At 59.7% G+C, this 24,376-nt stretch overlaps 1 protein-coding gene across 1 annotated transcript in view; it reads right to left on the bottom strand.

The window, feature by feature from the left end:
- Window positions 1-38: 38 nt before the first annotated feature.
- ACTN4 (actinin alpha 4) overlaps window positions 39-24,376 on the bottom strand; it is a 72,826-nt gene continuing 48,488 nt past the window's right edge. Inside the window, exons 5-21 of the mRNA XM_081215838.1 lie at window positions 24,006-24,093; window positions 22,018-22,096; window positions 20,735-20,816; window positions 19,890-19,975; window positions 15,498-15,590; window positions 13,569-13,799; window positions 12,823-12,970; window positions 9,252-9,402; window positions 6,609-6,717; window positions 6,337-6,477; window positions 6,068-6,250; window positions 5,838-5,972; window positions 4,630-4,809; window positions 3,615-3,761; window positions 2,683-2,763; window positions 1,543-1,701; window positions 39-1,410 (exon numbers count right to left, since the gene is read on the bottom strand). Of these exons, the coding sequence (XP_081071964.1) occupies window positions 1,252-1,410; window positions 1,543-1,701; window positions 2,683-2,763; window positions 3,615-3,761; window positions 4,630-4,809; window positions 5,838-5,972; window positions 6,068-6,250; window positions 6,337-6,477; window positions 6,609-6,717; window positions 9,252-9,402; window positions 12,823-12,970; window positions 13,569-13,799; window positions 15,498-15,590; window positions 19,890-19,975; window positions 20,735-20,816; window positions 22,018-22,096; window positions 24,006-24,093 (2,252 nt within the window). The 3' untranslated portion in view covers window positions 39-1,251. The remainder of the gene's footprint in view (window positions 1,411-1,542; window positions 1,702-2,682; window positions 2,764-3,614; window positions 3,762-4,629; window positions 4,810-5,837; window positions 5,973-6,067; window positions 6,251-6,336; window positions 6,478-6,608; window positions 6,718-9,251; window positions 9,403-12,822; window positions 12,971-13,568; window positions 13,800-15,497; window positions 15,591-19,889; window positions 19,976-20,734; window positions 20,817-22,017; window positions 22,097-24,005; window positions 24,094-24,376) is intronic.

Here is a 24,376-nt window from a genome sequence, read left to right as displayed (position 1 = left end):
TGGAGAACAGATAGAAAAAGAGGACACTGTAGGAATCCTTCTTAAAAATATTACATGTTTTATTATCCTGTCCCCAGAAGGGTGGTTTATCCAGAAACCGAGAAAAAAAATAATCAATCGGAATAAACTCAAAAAAAGGGGGGGGGGAGGTGGTGGAGTGAAACCATCCACTAACAGGCAGCTAGGCCAGCAGCCCACCCTCCGCCTCGGGGGGGTCCCCAGAGACCCACACCGACGGCAGACATCAGAGAAATCAGTAAGGGGCTGGGGGAGGGGAGCAAATCAGCTATGTCTTCATTATGAGAGCAAGAGGCGGCGAAGATATGCTGCTAGGTGAATATATATTTATATAATAAATCCGTAAGTTAATAAAGTAAATAGTAATTCTCTGAAAGGTTTTTTTCATAGTTTTTTTGTGGATTTTTGTGGTTTTTTGTGTGTGTGTTTTTTGTGTGTATGTTTTTTCTTTTTTTTCTTTTTTTTTTTTTTTTTTTGCGGTTGGAGGGGGTCCTTAGAAAATCTGAGAGATACGCAGGTCCAGACAAAGCAAGGTGGGGGCTGGCTGGGGGTGAGGGTGGGAGGCTGGTCTGCCCAACCCCACTCCTGGTGCAGAAGAGTGGGGACTGAGCTGAAGCCCCTCATCTCCTGGCGACGCCAAGTGAGGGGAGGGGACAGGGGAGCAGGGAGCAGGCTGGTCCTCTTTCCTGCCGGGTGGCTGTGGCGCCCTCTGCGGGGCCCATCGCAGGCCCGGGCGGTTCCTGGACAAGGCACGTCGGGCTTTGGCCTGGATGTGGGAGGCCTTGAAGGGACCTCAGGGGAGAAGGAATGGACCAGGGGGGTGGTGAGGGGTGGGCGTTTCTAGGGCTTGGAGGGGGCCTGTTTTGCTGTGAGGATCCACTGTCCCCTCCACAGAGTTAAAAAAACAGAACAAAACAACACATCATATATATTTACCAGACCAGAAGCGCTGACCCGGAAGCCTCCCTCACCCCCGTCCAGGGGGAGGGGAGATCCTCCAGGCCCACCGACAAAGAGAGAGGAGAGAGCCTGCCCCAGCCCCTCCCTGCCCACCCCGCTCCCGCCCAGAAAGGACTGACAGAGAGTGCTTTGCATAGATACAGAGTCAGAGGAGCGGGGCCAGGGGGTGCCCTTGCAGCGGGGGGGTGGGGGTGGGGGGGCAGAAGAGCTCCCCCAGCCCCTCCTGGAGGCTGTGAGGAGGGGTGTTTGGTCAGGGTTTCTCCGGTGGGGGCCTCACAGGTCGCTCTCGCCGTACAGGGCTGTGGAGAAGGACTTGTAGTCGAGGGCCCCGGGCACGGCATCAGGGCCCTGGTACGGGGCCATGCGGGCGATGCAGTACTCGGCCTGGTCGGGGGGCAGCTCTCTCCGCAGCTCCTCGGCTGTGATGAAGTTCTGGGGGCGGCAGGGCGGGAATCTGGGTCACCCCCGACACGGACGCTGGCCCACCCGGCCCCTCACGCCCAGCCCTGGCCGCGAGGGCCCCTCCCCGCTGGCCGCTGGGTGCCTCCCAGGTGCCTTGCTCACCTTGTCCCCGGCCAGGACCTTGAAGGAGGCGATGACCTGGTCGGCCGTGTCTGTGTCGGTGGTCTCCCTCGACATGAAGTCGATGAAGGCTTGGAAGGTCACGAGGCCGCTGTGGTTGGGGTCAACCACGCTCATGATGCGGTTGAACTCGGCATCACCCTGCGAGGGGGGTGGGCGGGGGACAGGCGACCTTTCAGTGGAGCAGGGCGGCCGGGCTGGCCCGGTGGCTAGAACCGGGTCAGGAGAGCAGGGCCCGACCCCAGCGCACACGACAGGTGTCGTCAGCCCGCCTCCAAGGGTCTTGGCTCCCCGGCCGACTGCCCCACCTGCCCCAGCCCTGGGACGTGCACCCTCTGCTCGTCCCGTCCCGCGTTTCTGGGAAGTGGGGAGTTGGGGAGTGGATCTAACAGGCCCACGGCTCCTCAGCCCTGGCTCGCAAGTTAGCTCCGGAGGGCGAGGAAGAAAGAAAGAAAGAAAGAGAAAGAGAAGGGGAGAGAGAGCTGGAGGCCTGACCTCCTCTCTCCGGAGACTTCCAGGAAAGGAGGTGGGAGGCTCAGGGAGTCATCGGAGGGACCCCAACCAGCAGATGCAGCGGAGGAGGAGGAGGCAGGCCAGGCCGTGCTGCTCTGGTGGAGTGTCCCCGAGGACGCGGACATTCTGGAGGCGGTGAGGAGGGACGGAGGAGGGGGAGGGACGGAGGAGGGGGAGGGACGGAGGAGGGGGAGGAGAAGAGGCACAGCAGCAAGGGCAGGCAGAGGCGGCATACCAGGCTGTATCCCGTGGAGATAAGCAGAGCCCTGAAGTCATCGGAGTCCATGCTGCCTGTCTGCTTCTGCTCGAAGACGCAGGGACAGCAGAGGAGACCGGGCCCAGAGTAGGCAAGAGGGGCCGCCCCGTGTGCACAGCGGGGAAACAGGACAGTGGCAGGGAGCGGGGGAGACAGAGGCGGCCCCGAGAGACCAGGTAAGGGGGAAGGTGTCCGGAGAGACACAGGGCAGGGAGGAGGCAAGAGAGCCCGTGAAATGGCACACATGATGGCAAGGGGTGGGACGGCCAGAGGGAGGGGAGACAGAGAGAAGGAGAGAGAGAAAGAGAAGAGCAGTTAATGCCACAGTCCGCTGGGGCCCAGGGGGCGCGTACCTGCCGGTCATTCTCCACGTCGTAGCCCAGGCTGATGAGGCAGGCCTTGAACTCCTCCGGCCCCAGCGCCCCGCCGTGCTCCTGCCGGCGTCCGAAGGCAGGTGTGCACAAGGGGCGGTGTGGAGACCAGGCCGGCACCGAGGCGGGGAGAGGGGCCCGGGTCACATGCAGAGGGCGGGGTAAGGGGACACACGGGGGAGGGAAACACAGAGTTAGAGGTGACATGGACAAGGTGATGGCCAGGGCGGGGCAGGTGGAGGGGAGTGGGTGGCCTGGAGGGCAGTCAGAGGCCTCCTCCCAGCTCCTCTGGGCCAGAGCAGGGGTGGGAGCTGAGAGGTGCAGGATTGAGGTTTGAGTCCCAGGACTCCTGGGAGGGAAGTGGGGGAGCTCTGCTCACCTCCAGGATTTGGGGTGGGAGAAAGGGGATTGCACCCCCTCCTGCTGGGCCCCTGCCTAACGCCCAGAGCACATGCTACCCACAGAAAGCAGGCAGATGACAGACACATCAGGCCCGGCAGGGCCCAGGGCAAACTGGTGCTCAGGGCCCCTCTAAAGGGGCTGCCAGACCAAATCTGACTTTTAAGGACACTGTGTGTATGTGTGGATCAGATTCCTGGGTCAGGTCTCAAATCCCTGGTGTGCTGGGACCTGTCTGTCCAGGGTTGCATCGGCAGGTGGGCGAGGATGCACAGCCCCGGGGGCGGGGCTTGGGACTCCCCTCTCTCTTCCTGAGGGAAGCCGCCCACACTGTGGGTCGAGGAGATGCACCCCTGCACCCCCTTCAGTGGCTGGGGCCCTGCCGGCCCCTGTGAGTGGCCTCTGATACTCAGCAACTGTGATGTGAACAAACGGACAGATGCAAAGACGGAGGGGGCAAGGTGGGGGGTGACAGTGGGGAGGGAAGACACCAAGGGGCAGAGGGAGCGGCTCACCTTGTCGAAGTGATTGAAGGACGCGCGGAACTCCTGCATCTGCTCTTGGCTGATGCCCTTGGCATCGCGGGTGAGGATCTGGTTCTCGACCTCGTTGATGGTGCGGGCGATGGTGGTGAGCAGCTGCTCCCAGCCCACGCGGATGTGCTGCGGGAGGAATGAGGGCGTGAGTGTGGGCTGGGCCGGCAGGTGGGGATGCTGGGACCACCGCAGCTGTAGCTGAGGGGGGCTCGGAACTGGCTTCTCCTTGTGCGGGGGTGTGTATGGCCTGGAGTCAGGCTCGTCCTAACTTTCTCCCAAATGCCAACCCAGCCCCACACTCTCCCGTGTGGCTCGTGTGCACAGGGACACAGGCACGGTGCCCGCCTACTGCCTCTGCCAACCAGCGGGGTTCATGTCACACCGGTGTATGTCCCAGTGACGGATGCAGCAGACAACCGGGTCCTGATAACCTGTGCCAGGATCCACAGGGAAACTTTGCAGAGACATGCTGGGCAATGTTTAACTAGCTTTCTGGGGAAACGGCCCTTCCCCCCTTTTCTTTGGTGGCATCTTCCGATCTGCACGGTCTGAGTGCTGTCACCACGGACCATTTCAAGCCACCAACATGATGGCAACCAGCCCTGATGCTGTAACCTGGCGGCAGCGAGCCGGTGCATGGGATCCCCGCACATGCTGGCTGGATCTGCGTCCTCAAGTGAGGATGAAATGGCTGAGGCCACACTGGGGGGCAGGTGCTGCCTGCCCTCCCAGCTCTCCAGGGAGCTTGTCTTGAGATGTGTGTTGTCATGGTGATGGGAGAATAGTGGTGGAGAAACTGTGATTTTTAAAAACGTGTAAACGTTGGATCTATCTAGTCTTTTTGGTCAGAGAGAAACGGGAGACAGCAAGTAGGAGACACTTTTCTACGGGGCAGAACCCATTTGGAGTAAGACAGCCGGGCCCTGCCTGGGCTGCCGTAGGAACCCTCCAAGCTCGTGAAAGGGAAAGCGGGGTGGGGGCGTGGCAGGCTCACCTCCATAGTGTAGTTGGTGTGCTTGTTGTCGAAGATGAGGGCCTCCTGGATGAGCTGGTGCTGCTGCTCCAGCAGGTCCAGGTTCGGCTTGTAGTCCACGATGCTGCGCTCGTACTGCTTCAGGTGGCTCAGCTGGTCCTCCAGAGTCCCATTCATCTCGATGGAGATGCGCCCGATCTCCTGCACAGAGGGTGGTGCTACTGGGGGGCGGGACTGGCAGACCCTCAGCCATGACCAGCCACCGGGAGGCGGTCTGTCGCGGGCCGCCCAATGCCAGGGCGCCTCCAGCCCGGGGCCTCTGCCCAGGGGTCCCCTCCGGGAAGGCCTGCTGCTTACTGTCCCCTCCAGCCCACCCTCCCGTGTAACAGCAGCCACGATGCAGTTTCTGCAGCAACGCTCCACAGGGCTAACCCCTTGACTCCCTGTGAGGCCCAAGACTGGGACGGGCCTATTCCACAGAGGTGCAAACTGAGGCCCAAAGAGGGCAACTTATGACATTAAGAGGCAGAGCCAGGATCGGAACCCAGGCCTGGCGACTTCAGAACCCGTGCTCCTGAGCACGAGCACCCCACACCTCGCTTCCCACGGCGACCAAGCCGTGCAGGGGGCACTGAGCCCCGTGGCCGACCTGCCCGATCCTCTCTCGGGCTGTTGTGAGTTTCAGTGAGGCCACTTCGGTCAGTGGGGTGCCTAGTGCACAGTGAGCACTCCGAAGTGGTGGCCCGAGTCGCAGTCGGCATGGTTACAAGCCTTCCCGTGGCTGGGTCACGAGGGCAGAGTGCGGTGAGGGTCTGAGCTCGGACCACCTTGGTCACAGCTGCACCACAGTGCTTGTGATGGGGCTGGCATAGGGCGGTGCCCAAAAGTGTCTGTTGAGGGAATGAAATAATGGTCTTCCTCATCCTTTTAGGGATGAGAAAACTGAGCCACAGAGGTTAAATTGTGCCTGACTCCCGATCGTACGTCAAGGGGAGAGTCGAGACTCGAACCCTTCTCTACCCGACCCCTTAGCACAGTTTCCCTCTGGATGGGGTGCTGCCATTTCCATGAATATGTTACTGACGCTCCTAATCCCATGAGGCCATGGGAGCTGGGTCCCAGATCCACCAGGCCCCCAAGTCCACCGGCCCCGTGGAGCACGGCGGCCCTCCCACCAGGGGTGAGCAGCCTCCCGTTCAGCGGGGGCTCTTCCTCAACTCTGCCCTCACCTCCATCTTCGTCTGGATCCAGGGCCCCACGACGTTGGCCTGGCCGGCGAACTGGCGGCGGAGGTGCTCGTTGGACTGCTGCTTGCGCTGCTCCTCCAGGAGGGCGTGGTCCCGCTTGGGCACCAGCTGCTGCACCTGGGGAAGGGGACGCAGGCAGGAGCAGTCATGGGGGCGGCCCCCTCGCCCGGCTGGTCCTGCCCCGGCCCTGCCGGTGGGCGGGTGCCGCCTACCTTCTCCCACTTGGAGTTGATGATCTGGGGGGTGACGGTGGTGTAGGGGTTGCTGCCCGACAGCTTGATGTGGTTGCTCTCGGCGATCCTCTGGGCCTCCTTGTGGATGGCCAGGATGGCCTCCCGTTCCCTGTCGGCGTCCGGCAGTGTTGACTTGAACTGGTCGTGGGCTGAGATCAGGCCCTGGGGGCAGGAAGAGGAGGGATGAGGGCGCAGCCCGGCCCCGTGGAGGCCCCATGAGCCGCGAGAAGGGCGGGGAAGGGGTGGACCTCGATTTCCTCGATGGTGTGGACGATGAACATGTCCTGGAGGTCCTCCATGGCACTCTCCATCCAGTTGTTGAAGGGGGCTGCCCGCTTGGCGTACTCCAGGTGCAGCTGGTCAATGGTCTCCAGCTGCTTCTCCGTTTTCTGGTGCGTGTTGGGAGGGACGGGGACAGAGAAGGGAGGTCAGCAGGCTAGCCGGAGGTGTGTCAGGGGAAGACCCCTGCTCTGAGGGCAACGAGGCACAGACCTCGGTGGGTGGCATCGCCCCTCCTCACCTCCAGGGCTTCCCTGCGACTGTGGGTCAGGGAACCAAGGGCATCCCACTGGTCGCAGATCTTCTGGCAGCGGGTGTTGACGTTGTGGGAGTCGTAGTAATCCAGCTCGCTGTGGGCCGGGCAGAGGGGGATGAGATACAGCAGGGGCAGTCAGGGTGTCCTGGACCCAGCCGCCCCCGGGTGTCCCAGGCCCTGGTACCAGGGGATATCAGCACTTAAGCACATCAGTCATCAATCACCCCTCTGGCCCGGGGCAGGAGGAATTGGGGGGAGAGGATAACAGAGCTTGCTGTCACTGAAAGCTGACGCAGGGCTCCCAGAGTGTGGCCCTCGACCATCCCTGTAGGCTGGCGAAATCTCAGTTGCGCGACCAGGGGTCGAACCCAGACCCCCAGTAGTGGAGGCACAGAGTCCTAACCACTGGACCACCAGGGAAGTCCCCTGGATTGTTTTTTCCATTTAAAGAAAGTCTAGCACACTGGTTAGAGAATAAGGCTCTGGAGCCAAGCCCCCTAGGTGTGAATTCCAGCTCTCCGATTTTGAACTTGTGTGACCCTGGGCTAATGAACTCCCTCTCGATCCCTCGGTTTTCTCATCTGTGAAATGGGGGTGGGGTTATCATGGAGACCAAGTTACTTAACTCACGTGAACTGCCGAGAGCAGTCCTTTGCACCCAGTAGGTAAAAGTAGCAACAGTTACTCATTAAAGGTTGTGTATTTACTTTAATGGGTATTAAGAAAAAAATGTACAACTAGCCTACAATCTCATTGTACGCAACTAACAATATATTCAAGAAAAAAAAAAAAAGTGAGCTGATTAGGGAATGGGTATTATTCCTGCAATGACTGAGGTTGGAAACACTAAGCTGATACCATAGTTCCCAGCCCCCTGCCCCTTATTCCCTCTCTTCAGCCCCAGCATTCCTGCCTCCTGGGGTCCACACTTGGATACTCTTAGCAGCAGGCTCCTAGGGAGTCAGTGTACAGGTCTGGGGGAGCAACTACGGGGAGGAACACGACATGGGAACCAGGACACAGGGATCGTGTCGCCTGCCTGGTGAGCCAGACGGGCAGGCAGGATACAGGGGCCAGCGGAGCAGGCAAGGGCTGGAGGAGGAGCAAGGCTGTGCTTCACACAGGGCCCAGGCGGCCCAGGCTCCAGTCCTATCTCACTCCCTAGCTGTGTGACCTTGGGCAGGCCCCTTGGCCTCTCTGTGCCTCAGTTCCCATTCCGTAACACAGGATGACTGGGGGATTAAATGAGCTGGTGCACGTACAGCACTAAGTGCCCTGAGTGTTTATCATTACCATTACCTACGCTCAGCCGGGCTGTCCATCCAGGCTCATCCTGGCTGGCCCTGGGGCCTCAGACTCATCTTCGGGGGGAACAGACAGCACCCCAAACAGCCCTCCCTTTCTCCTCCAGGGAAGCCGCCTCAGCGGCCGCCTGCTCCCCAGCTCAGGGTAATGGGTTTCACATGGCTGTTCCCAGTGCCTGAGAAGTGGGCTGGCCTAGGATTTCCTCCAAGTCTGTTTCTCACTGGCTTCCAGGGCCTCGCCTGTCAATGGGGGGTGGGGGTGGGGGACCCGCCCATGTCCCACCCCACAACCCCTGAGGGTGGCGGACGTCTGCGTCTGTGACCTCTCTCCTCGGCCTGGACATGCCAGGTACAGGGGCTCGATCCTAGGCGAGCTGCAGGACCCCAAGGGGTGCCCCCAACAGTGCTCAATGGGGACGCCGTGTCCCCGGTACTGTGAAGACCCAGTGGTACTTCTGCCTCTGGGTGAGCAAATGGGGAGCCCCCAGAGCAGCTGGGCAGTGTGGAGGGCATGAGTCAGGGAGGAAGCCAGCCCTGCCCGGTGTGGGGCTCCACCGGGCATCACTGCTAGGCCCCAGCCTTGCAGGAACAAGGAGAACTTTGGGGATGACTGTGACGGGGTAGGGGGTGTCTGTGGAAAGGCAGTTCCAGCCAAGGATCCTATTTTTGAGCAGACGGCTATTTTGGGAGCCCTGCCGCCCTCCAGGGCCTGTGGATTTTCCATGAAGTAATGGCCTGGGCCTCCCACTCCCTGGGCCCTGCTTGCTGCTGGCCGCTGCGCTGGTGGAATAAGGCCCCCTTTCACTGGCTCTGGAGGTTCAGTGTACTAATTGTGTGCACAAGTTTATCTGACTGGGGTGGGGAAGGGAGGGCAGAGAACCGACTGCCTGGAAGCTCTTACAATCAGTGTGTTCTGAGCAGCAGAGGGAAGGGGCTGAGCAGAACAATGGGCTCTCTGTGCAGCCAGATTCCCTCGGGGAGCAGGGGGTGGGAGCGGCGTGGGCTAGGCCGCCCACCACATCAGGGGGCCAGGGGGTCTCCTTGGTGTGGCAGGCAGAGAAGGGGGAGCCCCAGGGACCCCAACAGCCTGAGGAATCAGGACAAGGGGTCGGAGACCCCCCTTCTGCTGGAGAATCTAGATCCCACTGTTTCTCATCTGGGTTAAAGACAAGGTGGGCAAAAGGCATCATCCTGTAAGGCTCTTCCCTGGCATCTGAAAGGAGGGTGTGAGGGTGGAAAGGGCTCGGGGGACCCCATTCCACCACTGCCCCACCGCTGCTCTGGACTGGGCGCTAGGGGACGGGAACCACGAGCCCACACGTACTTGAGCTCCTGGGCGATAGCGGCGATCTGCTCCACGCGGTCCTGGTGTGCGGCCAGGTCGCTCTCGAAGGCCTCGTGCTTGCGGATGAGGGCTTTGATGTCCGACAGGGTGGCCGTCTCATAGTCCCGGTGCTTCAGCATGGCCTCCTTCCCTGGGGTGGGGCGGAGGGCAGGGGGTGCTTCGTCAACAGCGCCAGAGGGATGTCCAGACAGAGGGAGAGAGATGGGGTGTGGACCCCATGCCCTGCCTTGCCGAGGATGGTGCCATGAAAGCTAGAAACTTCCAGAGCCTTTTTCCTTGCCCTTTGCAGGAATCTCTATGCCCAACTAGATTCTGGATGGAGCTGGGAGACGCTGTGGGGCTGGTGGGCCTGAGACATATCCCAATTCAAGCTATGGGTTCTAAACTTAGTATCCTTTATTGGTAGACGGTAAGAATTTGGATTGTGCTACCAGGGCTGGAAATGCGGACACCTATCTGCGGACCACTGTGATCTGGAGAAGCAGCTGGCGTTGCAGCCGTGCCTCAGCAGTGGGGGAAAGGGGAAGTCTGAGTCAGGGCTCTTCCAGGAGCCTGACCCCTGGCACTTGGGCGCCAGGCCCCCTCGGGGTGGGAGTCCTATCACACATCTATTGCTCCACACTATCCTAAGGGCTTTCCATCTGCAGCGAGGCAGGGTCCATTGTCAGGCCCTTTGAAGGAAGGGAGGAACACTGCTATTAGTCCTGGAGCCTGGCTAATTATACACCCCAGGACAGAAGCTCAAGTGAGCCCTGCAAGCACAGTAAGGTACTGCAAAGAACCAAGGGGGAAACGCTGGCCGGGAAAGGTGGCTGGGACCCCCAACCCCTAAAGCTACCTCAGGCTACCCCTGGAGCGGCAGCTCAGAGACCCCCTCAGCTGGCACCAGAAAATCCAACCAACAGCTGCCTGCCTAGCGCAGGGGATGGCAGACAGCTTCTCCCCACCTGTTCTTCCTCTGTAAATGCGGCCAGTGCCAGCCCAAGGTTAAAACCTCAATGAGGGGATGTTGAGAAGGCCGAGCACCAGCCAGTCCCATCTGCATCTCAGCCACCCCGTGGACAGGGTCCGGCACTGGCAGACAGGAGGTGGCAGTCTGGGAGACTGACTGCACTGGCCCTGCCACTCCAGCCCCAGGGCAGCAGGCTTAACCACAAAGGCAAGCTTGCAATTCCCTTCTCCAAATTGCTTTCTCCCAAGGGTGGGAACCAGAAATAGTAGGTTACCACTTTTCTGCCTCAGCAGAGTTTCAGCAAGGGAGCTGCCAGGGGTGTGCTGGGAAGAATCGGGAGGAAGGGGCCACGGCCACGGCTGCCTGGGATCCAGGCCAAGGGGCAGCCAGGCTGAGGGCTCATTTTTGCTTTTCCCCCAGACAATCTAAGACCCTGTGAGAAGCATCCACATGGGCGCTCACTCCTGCAGGCTGTAGGGATGGTGAGGGGGCACAGAGTGATGGTGGCTCAACCCGCCCTCTGCCCCCCAACCCCCCACAGGTGAGGAGACTGCTACACCCTGAATTGGGTGGTTCAGAGGACAGAGGCTTCAGGCCTTGGGAATGAGAGTGGAGAGGCCTGCCTGGGGACTCTGGGCTAATGCAAGGGGCAGGGCCAGATGCCAAAGTGCCTGTGGGGAGGTAGGGGTGGGGCAGGGGCGTGTGGAGTTGGGCCCTGGCTAAAGACTGGGCCACTTCTCCTAAATGCCTTCGGGTGAAGGCCGGCCAGAGTGGTTCCCAGGGAAGGAGCTCTGGTGGGCCGTCACACCCACACCCCTCGGCCTCAGGAGACCATCTTCTCAGGGTCTCTTGGAGCCCCAGGAGAGAGGCTGGAGGGCTGATAAGAGGCCCCCAGAAGGGAAATCCACAGGGAGGACGCTCGGAGCCTAAGAAAGGATGATGGAGCTACAACACGTGGATAATGACAGGAGACAGCTCAGTCCAAGTGTGGGACACAGGTGTTGTAAAATCCACTTACATGTCCAAGGGCCCTATGACAAGAAAGATGTCAAAATCTGCAGTTCCCTGGGCAGGGACCTCACCTACCTGGGAACTGCTGAGCATAGCGAAGAGGCTCAAGAGGTGTTTGTAGAATGAATGAATGAATGGATGAAGAACAGACGAATAAACTAAATGCCGACACCCCCTCCCTCAGGTTTGTGGGGGGCAGAACCCACAGGCGCCATTTCTGTGAGACAGAGGGAGGTGCCTGCGTCCCTGGCCCAGGCTACCTCTTCCTCGTCTCGCCTTCTGGCTTCTCCTCCTCTGCATTCCTTCCCCGGCAGAGGAGGGATCGGGGTATTGCTCTGGACCTGGAAGCTGCCGTTGGAGAGCAGCCGGCCTGAGCTAATGTGAGGAGGGCGTTAGCCGGGCTGCAGCTGGGGACACAAGTGACACAGGCCCAGGTCTGCGGATCCTGCAGAGTTGCATGTCTGCATGCCGGCAAGGGTGGGGCAGGCTCCGTATGGGTGCCTCTGGGTGGGTCTCAGCGACTGACCAGGGTTGGGGCTGCCTGCCAAATAGCTGGGTGGGTGGGGCCAGAGGAGCCCCCAGGGGCTCAGTGAGGATCTTGCAGAGACCTGGGAGGGTGGGAGGGCTGAAAAACCACACTGACCAATGCAAGGAAGTGTGAGACCAGCTAGGCAGAGTGGTGGCAGGAGGGCCAGGGCAGGGAGGGCAGGAGGCAGCCAGAAGTGGGAGGGTGGGAGTCCAGTGGAAGGCGCTCGGCTTTCCCAGGCGCTGGCCGTTTCCTGAAAGCTTTTGGGCCCCTGGGATCCGGAATCTCAGCCGTGGTGTGGGTCCCGACCGAGGGCCAGGGACGTGATGGAATTCCACATCCCGAGCCAAGGGAACAGGCAGCTGCAGAGCTGCCGAGAAACCGGAGTCACCGCTGCCCTTGTGGGAGAGGGCCCTCGGGGGAGGCACCGGGACAGGGCAGAGGTGAGAAAGAGCTCCCACGGCGGGCCACACCAAAGGGTGCGTGGCTGGTGGTCAGTGAGCAACAGGTGCAAGTCGGGCAGCAGGGCCAGGAGGCGGCTCCCTGGCCCGTTCTAAGGACCGTGCTCAGGATCACAGACCATCCAGCACTGGCTCTTCAGTGTGAAGTCCACAGTCTCAAAGGGTGCAGGGCACGGAAGGCAGGGTGTGAACCCAGGCTGCCAGAGAGGGGAGAGCATACCCCCACGCCCACCCTGGCCCGGAGGGGTGCCATACTCAGGGGAGACGTGGCAGAGTGACAGGGACAGGGGCCACGTCCCTATGCAGCTGGCACAGGGTCCAGTGACCCAGGAAGGAGTCCACCTGTAAGTAATGTCTGAGGCCAGGGCAGACTGGGCGGACCTGGCCGCAAACTGTTCCTTGCTGCCTGGGGCTAGATGAACCCAAAGCGGCATTTGTGACATGCATGTTCCCAGGCAGCAGGAAAGGGGACCTGACAAGCAGACGCTCTGCGGGCAGGAGGGGCTCTGTGTGTGTGTGTGTGTGTGTGTGTCTGTGTGTGCGTACACATGTGTGTCTCCGAGAGACAAGAAAGGAGGGAGGGAGCTGGGAGGGTCATACCGTCGGTCCAGGCCTCGTGGATGGAGGCCTTCTGCCGGAACTTCTCTGCCAGGTGGTCGAGCCGCTCCAACCTGCGGATCTCGTTCAGCAGCCACTCCTCGTAGCCCTTCTCGGCCTGCTCCAGGTGCTGCCAGCCGTTGTTGATGTCCTGTGGGGGCAGGAGAGGGCAGGGCTACCACGGGGAGCTGGGGCACCCAGCAGGGCAATGCCTCCCTGAAGGATGATGACGGGAAGGCAGCAGAAATAGGCTGGGGTCACATCTCTCCCCGGCTTTGCTGTATCTGCGTGCCTGGACAGGGCCCAGCACATGGCAGGTGCGTTCAATACTTTTGGAGTAAATGAATGAGTGAAAATGAACGAATGCCATACGGGGCATTGGGAGTCAGAAGGTGACTGTCCACAGTGAATACTGTCCCTCCCCTGAGAAGGGGCCTCAAGCACTGGAGGTCCTGGAGTCACAGCCAAATGAGGGTCCAAATTCAAACAATTCCACACCAACTATGGTGTGGTTTGGGGATGGGTATAAAACTCTGGGGAGTGATGCAGGGAGAAGGAACACGGTGAAGTGTCAAGTGCATGCCCCCCCGCACTCTGCACTCCGAAAGCTGTGCATTCTAGTTCAGAAAGACCATGCTGGGGAAATAAGCCCGTGGGTGGTGAGCCGCTGCCCCACTGCCCCTCACAGGGAACCTGCAGCTCCGCACACCTCCTGGGCCCTGGCCCACCCTCAGCCCTCCGGCACTCACCGAGACCATCTTGCCCTCGGAGGGCATGAAGGCGGGCCGGTTGCTGAGGCGCAGCTTGGTTTGCAGCGTGTTGAAGTTGATCTCCAGCTGGCACTTCTCCTGCACCTTGGGCGGCTTATGGACGCGCCGGTAGTCGCGGAAGTCCTCTAGCTTCTGCTGCATCTCCTGGATGGTCTTCTGGGGCACGCGGTCCTCTAGCCAGGGGATGGTGCGCCGGATCCACTCCAGGAGCTGTGGGCCCGCAAGAAGCTGCAGTGGCCTTTGCAGGGGACCCTCTGAGCACAGACAGGGCTGCCCTCGGCTCATGGGCACAGGGGACCTGGATCTCCGAGGGCCCCACCTTGGGGAATCACCCCTGCTCCCCAGCTCGACTTCTCCATAATTCCCGATGGGAATCCCATGACCAGGAATTCTAGGAACACGTGCCCCCTCTGAACCACGGGGCTGTTCTCTGGTCACTTCCTGCTCCTGCCTTTGCTCTTGGCCTTCCTTCCCTCATCTAAGCGGGGCAGCCTCAATTCAGACGCCTCTCCTGGATGGCCGCCCCCACTGCACCCCCATGAGAGCCCACTGTCGCCATCTGCACCGAGCTCCACGCTGAGAGCCTCACTGTGTCCTGGTCACTGACCATAAGCGCCTCAAGGGCAGGGCTGGCTGCAGGCCTAGCTCAGTCTGGGGTGGTCAGTGCCATGTGCGGGGCCTGGGACACAGAAAATTAGGAAGTACAACTGAAAAAGAAAGTGACCTGTATGAGCCACTCATGTCTTTGATGGAGTGAGACCAGGGTACAAACAAGCAAACAAACTGGACATTCTAGAACAATCCTAGGAGAGGAAAATCGATTACTGTCCAGCATAGATAGGCCCGGGGAAGTGGTTCCCAAATGCCAACCTCTCGCAGGATGAGAAAACCAAGGACAAAGGTCTCCGTGTCTGTTGACATCTTGGTGCATGATGCTAACTGCCCTCTCTTGGGAAGGGCTGGGATTCTAAGATATAACCTTTTAACCTCTCCTAGGTGTTAGAAATGATGGTGGTAACAAACGGTAGCCTTTTCTTTTAAAAATATCCTTAACTTGGCAAAGCAAAACGTTCACCACTCTAGGTTGGCTGGCAAATACTTTCCCAAATTTTCCTGGTCTGTGAAATCTCAAAGTCTGGGAACCACTGGTCTAGAAGAGCAGTCAAACTACTCCTCTTGGGGAGCTTAGATGTTTTTATTTTTTTAATATGGAAATTTTAAAAATAAAGGGGAGAATCTAGAAGAGATGTACTAAACACCCACATTCCCAACTGGCAGTCCGGGTTCAGGTTCTGGAGCAGGGCTGCCTGGGTTTGAACCTCCGTCCCACCAGCCGCATGGTGGTGGGTTTGGGCCTGACCCTCTCTGGGCCTGTTTCCTCACTTGGAAAAGGGGGTAATAGGAGTTTCCTCCTAACAGGGCTGTTGTGGAGATGGTCGATCCTGTTCGTGAAGTGCTTGTACGGGGGCCTGCCGTGACAAACTCCTGTCCTGTCACCATATCAGCTCTCGGGTCTCTCTCCATCCTATGGAATCAGTCTCTCCATGGGTGGGGCATGGGAACAGGAATTTTTAAAAAGCTGCCCAGCTGATTCTAATGCAGCCGGGTGTTCAGAAAACTCTGTCCTTATCTCTGTAGAAACCCAAGCCCGAGACCCCAGAAGCCAGCCAGCATAGTGACACAGCGGTCTGACCCCTTACTCTTGTAAAATCAACCCGAAAGGTCACATACTGGCTTGGTCAAACTCCACAGCCTATACAACCTTACGACCTTTTCTAGAAAGTCTCGCTGCCATGCCTGCTCTCCCCTCTGCAGATGTCACATGACCTTTGGCAGAGAGTAACAGGAGGTGACCTAATCTTTCAGCTCTCGAGGAGCCACCAGGGCAGGGGGGAGTGACACACTCACGTCGCTGGCCAGCCTCTCATAATCTTCCATCAGGTGTTCATTCTCCTGGTTGACAGCCAGCACCTTGCAAATCCGGTTGGCGGCAGTCTCAGCCTGGGGCAGGGGAGGGGAAAGCACACAGTCAGGGCTGCCTGGGGGCTGCCGACCCTCCCTCCTGACAGGCTCGTCCCCTGAAAGCTGGCTCATCCATGGCCCACACAGAAGTCCCCAAGGACGGAAGGAGAGGAAGCACAGCTTCAGCAAGATGGGGTCCTGAGTAGCTGTGTCCCGACAGGCCTTTCCGGGGTCCCCAAAGCTTACTGCTGAGGCCCCTGCCAGGGGAGCTGGGCCTGTGGGCTCTCTCGACTTGGACCGTGGAGGTGCTGAAGGGGACTAGGGAGCCGTACGCCTACCCACTGTGGGGGAAACGGACTCACAGGCCCTCCAAGAGGAGGGTTGGGTGAGGCTGGGTAGGGTCCTCCGCTAGGCTAAGGACCCTCCCCTTGGCGGGGAAGGGAGACCGCGGGGGAAGCCGAGCACCAGAGAGTTGTGGCGGCGGGCAGAGGGAGGGGTGCTGACGCCCCCCCCAGAGAAGTCTGGTGGTCAGCGCGCAGGCAGAGCATGCCTGGCCCCTTCCTAATCCTCCCCTCGAGGAGGCTGCTGAAGGCTCAGAGGGCGGAAGTCACGATCCACAGGGCGGAGGGGAGCCAGGGCTTCAGAGAGTAGGGAGCGGTGCAGACAGTGACTAGTCTCTGCCCAGAACTGCAGGACAATGTCCTGCTTTGTCCTGCTGGGGGGAAAATGCAAGGACAGGAGAAGGAGGGTGAGGGATGCCACACAGAGACCAGGTACCTTTCAGGAAGCACAGAAAGGGTCCAAGAAGAAGAGTTGAAACGGCAACAGAACAGGAACAGAAATAGTGAGGAGGGTCTACAGAGTGGTGGGGAAGGAAAACAGAGAGGCTTGGGGATGGCTCCAGACCTGGCTAGCTGCAGGCACTGACGCCCAGCCTCCCCCTTCCACACGCTGCTTCTGGGACAGGTGGGGAGGTGAGTGGGGGACCAGCTGAGGGTGGTGTGTACACACACACACACATACACACACCCTGCTTCATGCTGCAGGACACAGGCCAACGGCCACAGGCAGTGCTCCTCAGAGGTGAGGTTCACGAGGGCCTCGGCCAATGAACACTCAGCCCCCAGCGAGTGCAGGAAGCAGAGCCAAGATCGCAGCCTGCGGGGGGGAGTCGCGGAGGTGAGTCCCTGACCCCAGATCTGGAGAGACAACCGGCACCCCAAGCTCAGCTCCACCGCGCTGCGCAGGCCCGCGAAGGTGCGGGCTGCTGGCCACAAGTATTTTGGTTCACCGCTGAAGTCCTGGCACCCAGCTCAGGGCTTGGCGTGTTGGAGGTACTCAAGAGGTGATGGATGAATGAGTGAGCAAGGGAGCAAATGCTTTCGTGACGAGAAATAAACTATCAGGAGAGAACGGGCAAACCTGGTGCTAGCGCTAGGGCTGCGCTGGCATTCATGAAACAAAACAAAACCCAGAGAGCACTCTTTTAAGAGACTGGATTGATTGAGCCTCTGGGGAAAAGACAGCCACAATAATAAAAGCATTACAAGGATGTCCTGGGAAGTAAACACGGGCCGGGGGAAGCTGGGCTCGTAGCTGGAGAGGCCTGGATCCTGCACGTCCCTTGGTGACAGGCAGCTCCCAAGAGGCTGGCCTTTATTTCCGCCCTCACGAGAGGGGCCCAGCTGCCTCAAAGACTCCCAAATGCCCTGACCTGGGCTTTCCTGCCAGTATCCCCTCCCACAGATGCCTCAAGGCCCCCGGTCCCCCACACCAGAGCTCGGCTCTAAGCACGAGGGGGCAGTTTGGGCAGAGAGGAGACACTCCCTCGAGGGCAGTGTGGTGGGCAGCGAGGCTGGCTTGGGGCCCGCGGAGGGGTGAGGCCAACACAAACGTGCTGTTAGTTGGGGTTTGTGGCGAAGAATCTCCTATCACCGCCCACCCCCACCCGGCCTTCCCGCTAGGGTGAGGGGTCCCCTCCACTCTCCCTGCCCGTGCCCCCCAACAGAACACTCCAAACACGAGCTCCGGCCACCTGCCGGGGAGGTGGCACGGGAAGTGGCACGGCGGGCAGAGGCGGGCCGCTCTGACTGCCGGGCCGCGGGCGGGGCGCTTAAGGGGCCAGGCACCGTCCTGAGCCCTTCACCCGCATGAGCTCACTTCATCCTCAGGACAGCCCTGAGACGGGCACTAGCCTGCTCCACGTTTTCCGTGTGGCAGAACGGAGGTGAAGGGACTTATCCGAGGTCACACTGCTGAGAGGGGGCCCGAGCAGACGGCCAGTGGGAAGCCCCCCACTGGCCTTGAGGCTCTGAAGGAGGCAGCAAAGTCCCCGCCCCGTGACTTCAGTGTCCTCCTCTTATAAATGGGGATAATGGCACCCACCCCTCCCGGGGCTGTGCAGGGGACTCTTAGAGCCTGTGCACATGGAGTCCTCCCTCGGAGGAGTCCCTAGCATGCAGTAAGTGCTCAATAAACGAGAGCTCAGTTCTTCTTGTTCTCCTCCCTGCCCGACTGCCAACTGTGACACAAAATCAAGCTGCTGGCAATACACCGCTGGCCAAGACCAGACACCCAGGAGGCAAGTGGAGGGGACAGAGCCGGCCAGGCCTCCACGTGGGGGCAGCTGGGCACCGTCCTGTGGAAGCAGAGGGCTCCTGACAGGCGCAGCAGGGGACACGTGAGGTCAGCCAGGCTCGGGGAGGGCTGCTCCTGGGAGCAGACACTTCTGACGGCCCTACCTGTGTCCGTGGGGCTGCTGGGGACAGCAGCCTGGCAATCTGGGTCAGCAGGAGCAGGCCCAGAGCCTTTCCTGGGGCCTTTGGGAGGGGACGGAGCTGCAGAGAGGGGCAGCAAAGCCAACGCTCCGGGCGAAGGCACAGCCAGTGCAGCAGGCAGGTGGCCGGCACGGATCACGGAAAGGGCGGGGCGGCCGAGCACAGGAGCACAGGCCCAAGCTGCGCTCTGCCATCTAAGGTGACGCTGGGATTCAACTGCCTTGTCTGAGAAACCGGGATGCCACCAGCCATCTCACAGAGTGGGCTGTACTCACAGAGAGACTACCTGTGGTGTTTGGACACTGGGCCACAGCACAGGCTCGGTGGCGGCAATGGAGGCCCACGGTCACAAGAACCTGCCAGACTGGGTCGGTCCTCAGGCCGCAGCCCGGGCAGTGGGACGTGGGGGTGGAGGGGTGGCGAGGGTGAGTCTGCAGCCACAGCAGTGAGGGTGCTCCCACCCCAGCTCACCTTTTGAGCCCCCGAGAAAGCGTGGTAGAAGCAGGACACGTAAGTCATGATGGCTTTCTCATCTGGCCTCAGAGTGCCTACAATATCTGCGCAGAGAGAGAGAGAGAGAGAGAGAGGCAGGAGAGAGTGAAAGATGCAGGAAGGCCGGCCGAGGCCCGAGGCTCATGCGGGAGGAATAGCGCTTGCTCTGGACTGGAAGCCAGACCCTGGCTCCGGCCTGGGTGGGCATGTCTTGCTGAGGTTTTGTAGAGGAGAAGGGGGAGGGTCCGAATAAGATGGATTCCTTTTCGAACCAGGCCTGAGTCTGTGAAACACTAGCCAGGAAGCCTTGTTTGGGGCTGGAAGGATCAGGTGTTATTTGATCTTCCTGGAAACATAAGTAAGATCATGTCCGGTGTGACCACCTACCACCTTAGCATAAACCCCTAATGGTCTCCTGAGAATAAATAAATAAAATGGTCTCCTCAGAATAAAACCCAAACTCTGGATCCCAGACTACAATGGTCCTTCACGGCCTGGCCCTGTCACGTTCTCCGACCTCATTTTCCTCCCCTCTCCTACTCTTCTCTAGCCATTCCTTGAAAAAGCCACGCTTATTTACACCTCAGGGCCTTTGCACTTGCTCCCCCCTCTACCTGGAACACTTTTCCTGCGGATCTTCACCGGGCAGCTTCTGCTCATTTTGCCTCCCCTGACAGCCCCAGCGAAGCAGCTCCCATGCTTCCCCATCCCACCATCCTGTCCCATGCTCTCGACTGCACTTATCACATGAAATTACTCTATCTGTGGACATGCCTGTTGTCTGCCTTGCCCACTAGAATGTAAGCTCCATGAGAGCAGGGACCGTGCCTGACTCAGTCACTGACTGTATCCTCAGGGCCTGGAACAGAGCCTGGCACAGGTCAGGCCCTCGATAGACAGTGTGGGCAAAGACTAAATGGGCGGAGGTGCCAAGGAGTCGGGGGGTGGCTTCCAGTCGGAGAGAAGCCGCTGCCGTCTGCAAGAGAAATGAGGTGAGCATGGGAGGCAAGAGGCAGCAGCGGCATTGGGCAGTGGCAGCGAGGTGGGCCTGCCTGGCCCTGCCCGGTACCTTCTGCGCTCCTGAAAAGGCATGGTAGAAGCTGGACACATAGGTCATTATGGCCTTCTCGTCGGGCCGGGCCGTGTTCACGATGTCTGCAAGTGAACAACAAGGGTTAAACCGCCCAAGCAGGGGCGGGTGGGGTGGGGGCGGTCACCCACTGGATCCATAGGCTCCCAAGGCCACAGCCATCCTGGGAGAAGGACCCTCAGAGCTGATTCCACGGCCCTTGGCGACTCCAGTGGGCTGGGCTTGGCCACACCCTTGGCCCCTCCATCCCCCACGGTCACTGGAAAGGCCAAGCCTGTGGGAAATGGATTAAAATGAGGCCACTTCCTCTCTCTGAGAGTGGCCTCAAGGGGCTGCTTGATGGTCAACCCCAAAGGCCACCAGAGGCCAGAGGCATGGGTCCTGGCTGGGGGTGGTACATGGCTGGGAAAAGGAGCAAAGCCGGAAAAGGAAGAAACACCCCACTTTGGTGGGCTCCAGACTCCGAGGCTGTGGCAGGCAGGGAAGGCAGAGGCCTTGGTTATTTGCAGGAGTCAACCCTCCTGGCGACCTCCCTCGCCCCTCCGGAGGGAGGGGTGGGATCAGTCAGGAAGGGCTTTGGCAGGGCACCTGGGCCCAGCCCAAGAGGCAGCCCCTGAGAGCTGATCCTCTTCAAGGACCTCTTCCCCACCATCTGCATCCCTGGCTGCTCAGGCTGCTCCTGCTCTGGCTCCCTGGGTGACACCACTGTCCCCAGTTCATGCTGATTCATTCAGGCGTTCTGGCTGGCTCTGCCAGCTCCCTGAGGCTACCGCAAGACATGCCCACAAAACAGGGTGCTGACTGAACAAAAGGGATGTACTTACCCTCTGCATCCAACATCTTGGGGATGTCTAGGTATTTCTCAGCCACTTCAAAGGCATTGTTCAGGTTGGTGACGGGGTCGTCCTGGGGGAGGGAGGTGAGGGAAGGAGGAGAAACTTGGTCGGGGGCAGGATGCACAAGCAGAAGGAACAAGGGCTGGCCTGGAAGGGAGGGATCTTGGGAAGGGCTAGGACTGGAAAGGGTCCTTCAGGCAGTTCTCAGCCACCTGTGCTGCTGCAGGGAACGGTGGGGGGAGGGGGGACACCCGGGTAAAGTCAATTCCTACCCAAAGGAATGCGTCTGGAAATCTGTGTGGGGCAAACTGTGGACGCTTTCTCCAGAGACAATGCAGGCGTGCTCTTTTCTTAGAATTTCCATCCATCCCCAGACCCCAGATTAAGACCCCTGCCCTGAAACCCAGACACTGTGGTCCAGACCTGAGAGAGCACGGGGCCTGGGGGGTGGGGTAGGGAGGGAATGGAGAGCATCCACGTTCTAACCTCCCTACTCTAACTGCCCCGCTGCTTACAGGATGAAAGGCACTTCACCCTGACCCTCCCTCACGTGCCTTCACCTAGCCTTTCCAGGTAGAGCCCAATACGATTACTCACTGCAGCTTGAACGGGCTAAGTGCAGGCCTGTGCCTCCCCCACCTGGGATGCCCGCTCTCTGGCCCTCGGCTGCCTCCTCCCCAGAGGCCCTGCCCCTGCCGGGCCAGCTCAGGTGTGCCTTCCTTCCTCTGGAGCATTTGTCCGACCCCATCCCCTCTCCACCCCCACGCAGCCTGAGCACATGCACAGGGCCCTGTGCGGCTGGTTTGCTCTGGACGCAACTGTCCTGTCTTCCCCGTGAGGCTGGCAGCTCCTAGAGGGCAGAGCCTGGGTCTTACATGCTCTGTACAGGCGAAATGGAACAGGACCCCGCACGGGACAGGGCTGCCAGCGGTGATGGTTTAGAATTCTTTACCCCTCCCCAAATGCTTCCAGAATCTAGAGGGTTAAGGAAGGGCGGCTGTAAGGCATGGCCGGCCAGGCCCTACGATAACCCCAGGCAGCTGCGATGCCTAAGGAGGGAGAAGGGCAGTCCCCAAGGGGAGCAAAGGAGGCGAGAATCAGCCGCCGAGTCTGGGGTCTGCTGACAGCTGGCACAAGGCCCTCCCAGTCTGCCCATTGAGCACAGAGTCCAGCTTTGGACGCCAGCAACAGATGGGCTCGGGGGCGGTGGCCCGGAGCCAGGGTCAGACTCAGGGTGCTGTGGGCCACTGAGGGGAGCAGGAGTCGCGTACCTTTCTCAGTTTGTCGTACTCAATCAGCTCTGGTCTGTGCCGGTGGATCAGGGCATTGAAGGCAAGACCGTCCTTCCAGCTGGGGATGGAAAGGTCGAGGTTATGAGTGGAGCCCCCCACTGTCATGGGAGGGCTGCAGGCTGTGGGCACCCACAGGAATGATTAACTCCCACTCAGTGAGGTGGTTTAGAGTGTGTGCCTGGCACTGCAGGCAGACGGTGTGGCCGGCTGGCCGTGAACCTGGCTGCCGGAGCCCGACCATCTGGGGGAAATCCCAGCCCTTCCACTCGCTGTCAGTGTGACCTTGAGCAAGTCCCATAATCTCCTGCTACCTCAGTTGCCACATCTGTAAAATGGGGATAATACAGCACCTACACTTCATTGGGCTGTCGTGAGGATGAAATGAGTAAATGTGTGGGGCTTTGGCCGATACCTGACAAATGACAAGTGCTTTGACTGCTCGTTACCAGGGTAGCTGTGACCTGCCGAGCGCTGTCCCACGAGGCCCCACTGAGCTGGGCAGGCCACTGCAGGCCCTCTGCACCTTGGCTGACCTGACCCGTGGGCTGGCTAAATGCCGGGATGTGGCTTGGCATGAGGGGTTCTGTTCAGAGGAAAGTGACAGCTGGTCACAGTCCATACTGGTCACACTGGCTCTTTCATGGGTCAAGGTTAATGACACCTCCTTAGAAAGACCCCCACCCCACCCCCGACTGTGGTGCTCTTCTGGTTACTTTCCATCACCTTATCCTACTTTGTCGTCTTTCTAGGACTCCTCTCCCTACCTGAAATTACGCTGTTGGTTTCTTCACGCCTTTGTGAACTACTGGTCCCCCTGCTGCGGTGTTACCTTCCAAGGGTGGGGACTTTATTTTGGTGCTGCTGTATTCCCACTCTTGGCATGGAGTAGGCACTCCATAGACATTTAGTGACTGAATAAATAAACGAGTAAGAAATGCACAGGGACTTCCCTGGTGGCACAGTGGTTAAGAATCCGCCTTCCAATGCAGGGGACGCGGGTTTGATCCCTGGTCGGGGAACTAAGATCCCACGTGCCTCAGAGCAACTGAGCCTGCAGGCCACAGCTACTGAGCCCACGCTCCACAAGGAAAGATCCCACGTGTGGCAACTAAGACCCAATGCAGCCAAAAAAAGAAAAAGAAATGCACAGAGGACCAGCCAGCTGGTGGCAGGAAAAGGAAGGAAACACACCGAGGAGCTCAAGGGAGGGACCAAATGCTCTTAATGGCAGAGCACAATGGTCCCCAACGTCCAGTGCCAGGGCTCCAGGGAGCCTGAGGACACAGCAGGACCTCTGTGGATCCCATGAAGCCCCGTTCTTCATTCCTACGTGTGCCCTCTCCCTGGTCCATCCACCCCAGGAGAACACCAGAGGCTCAGAGAGGTGAGGTCACAGAGTCACGCCAGATCTGACCTCGGGGCCGCCCCCAAAGCCTGCACTCCTAACCCCCGGGCCATGCCACGCTCCCAGATCTCGTGTGGCACTGACCACACTCACCTCATGGACACACTCATTTCCCTCTCTCAACCGAGGAAGAACAGGCTCGTGCAGACCGAGTCTTGCTCCTCTAGTGGACACAGAGTACATTTTCCCCAACACTAAATTCACTAGCAACCGTAAAGGACGGCAGGTCCCTCTTGAGAGGTCAAAACAAAGGAAGAGTTTTGTTGCTGCTTCTGAGTTACCTTGCTTGGGGAAAAAGAAGATTCTAGAGGGCCTGCCAGAGTGCCAGGCCTTAATGCCTTTAGCCTGGGATGGCGAGGTGACTGCCGCCTCCCCCAGGGGACGCAGGGACCTTCCCAGGGGCTCACGGGGGCCAGTGGCAGGGGGAGGGGCCCCTGAGAGCTGGCACCTCACAGACCATGACAACGCCACAGGAAAAGAGAGAGGGCGGGAGGACAGCATCTCAGGTTCCGGGGAGCAGAGTGGGAATGATGTGGGCCGGGGTGCTTTGGCCGGCGCTCACCTGATGTGGAAGTTCTGCACGTTGACGTTCTTGTACGGGGCCGTCTTTCTCTGGCACCAGAGAAGGAGCCCTTCCTTGGCAGAGGTCTCTGCAAAACACATGAGGATGGTGAGCACTGGCCCAAAACTAAACGCTCAGAACCCAGTCCCGGTGGATTGCACTTTCGGCTCAGGCATAAGGGTCAGACAGAACCTGGGGGAGAGGCCCTCGGATGCAGCAGCAGCAGTGCCCCTTCCAGACGCGGGCGGGCGCCTGCTGATCCTAACAGTATGCCAGGCCCCGAGGAGCAGTCGCTTGCCTGGGGTCACCGCAGAAGTGGTAGTGACAGGCCAGTGTGAGGGCCTGAACCTGCGCCATGTTTCTGACCCCAA

Source organism: Mesoplodon bidens (assembly GCF_964165515.1).
Source record: "Mesoplodon bidens genome assembly, chromosome: 18".
Classification (NCBI taxonomy): Eukaryota; Metazoa; Chordata; class Mammalia; order Artiodactyla; family Ziphiidae; genus Mesoplodon; species Mesoplodon bidens.
This window is presented reverse-complemented; position numbering and strand designations above follow the sequence as displayed.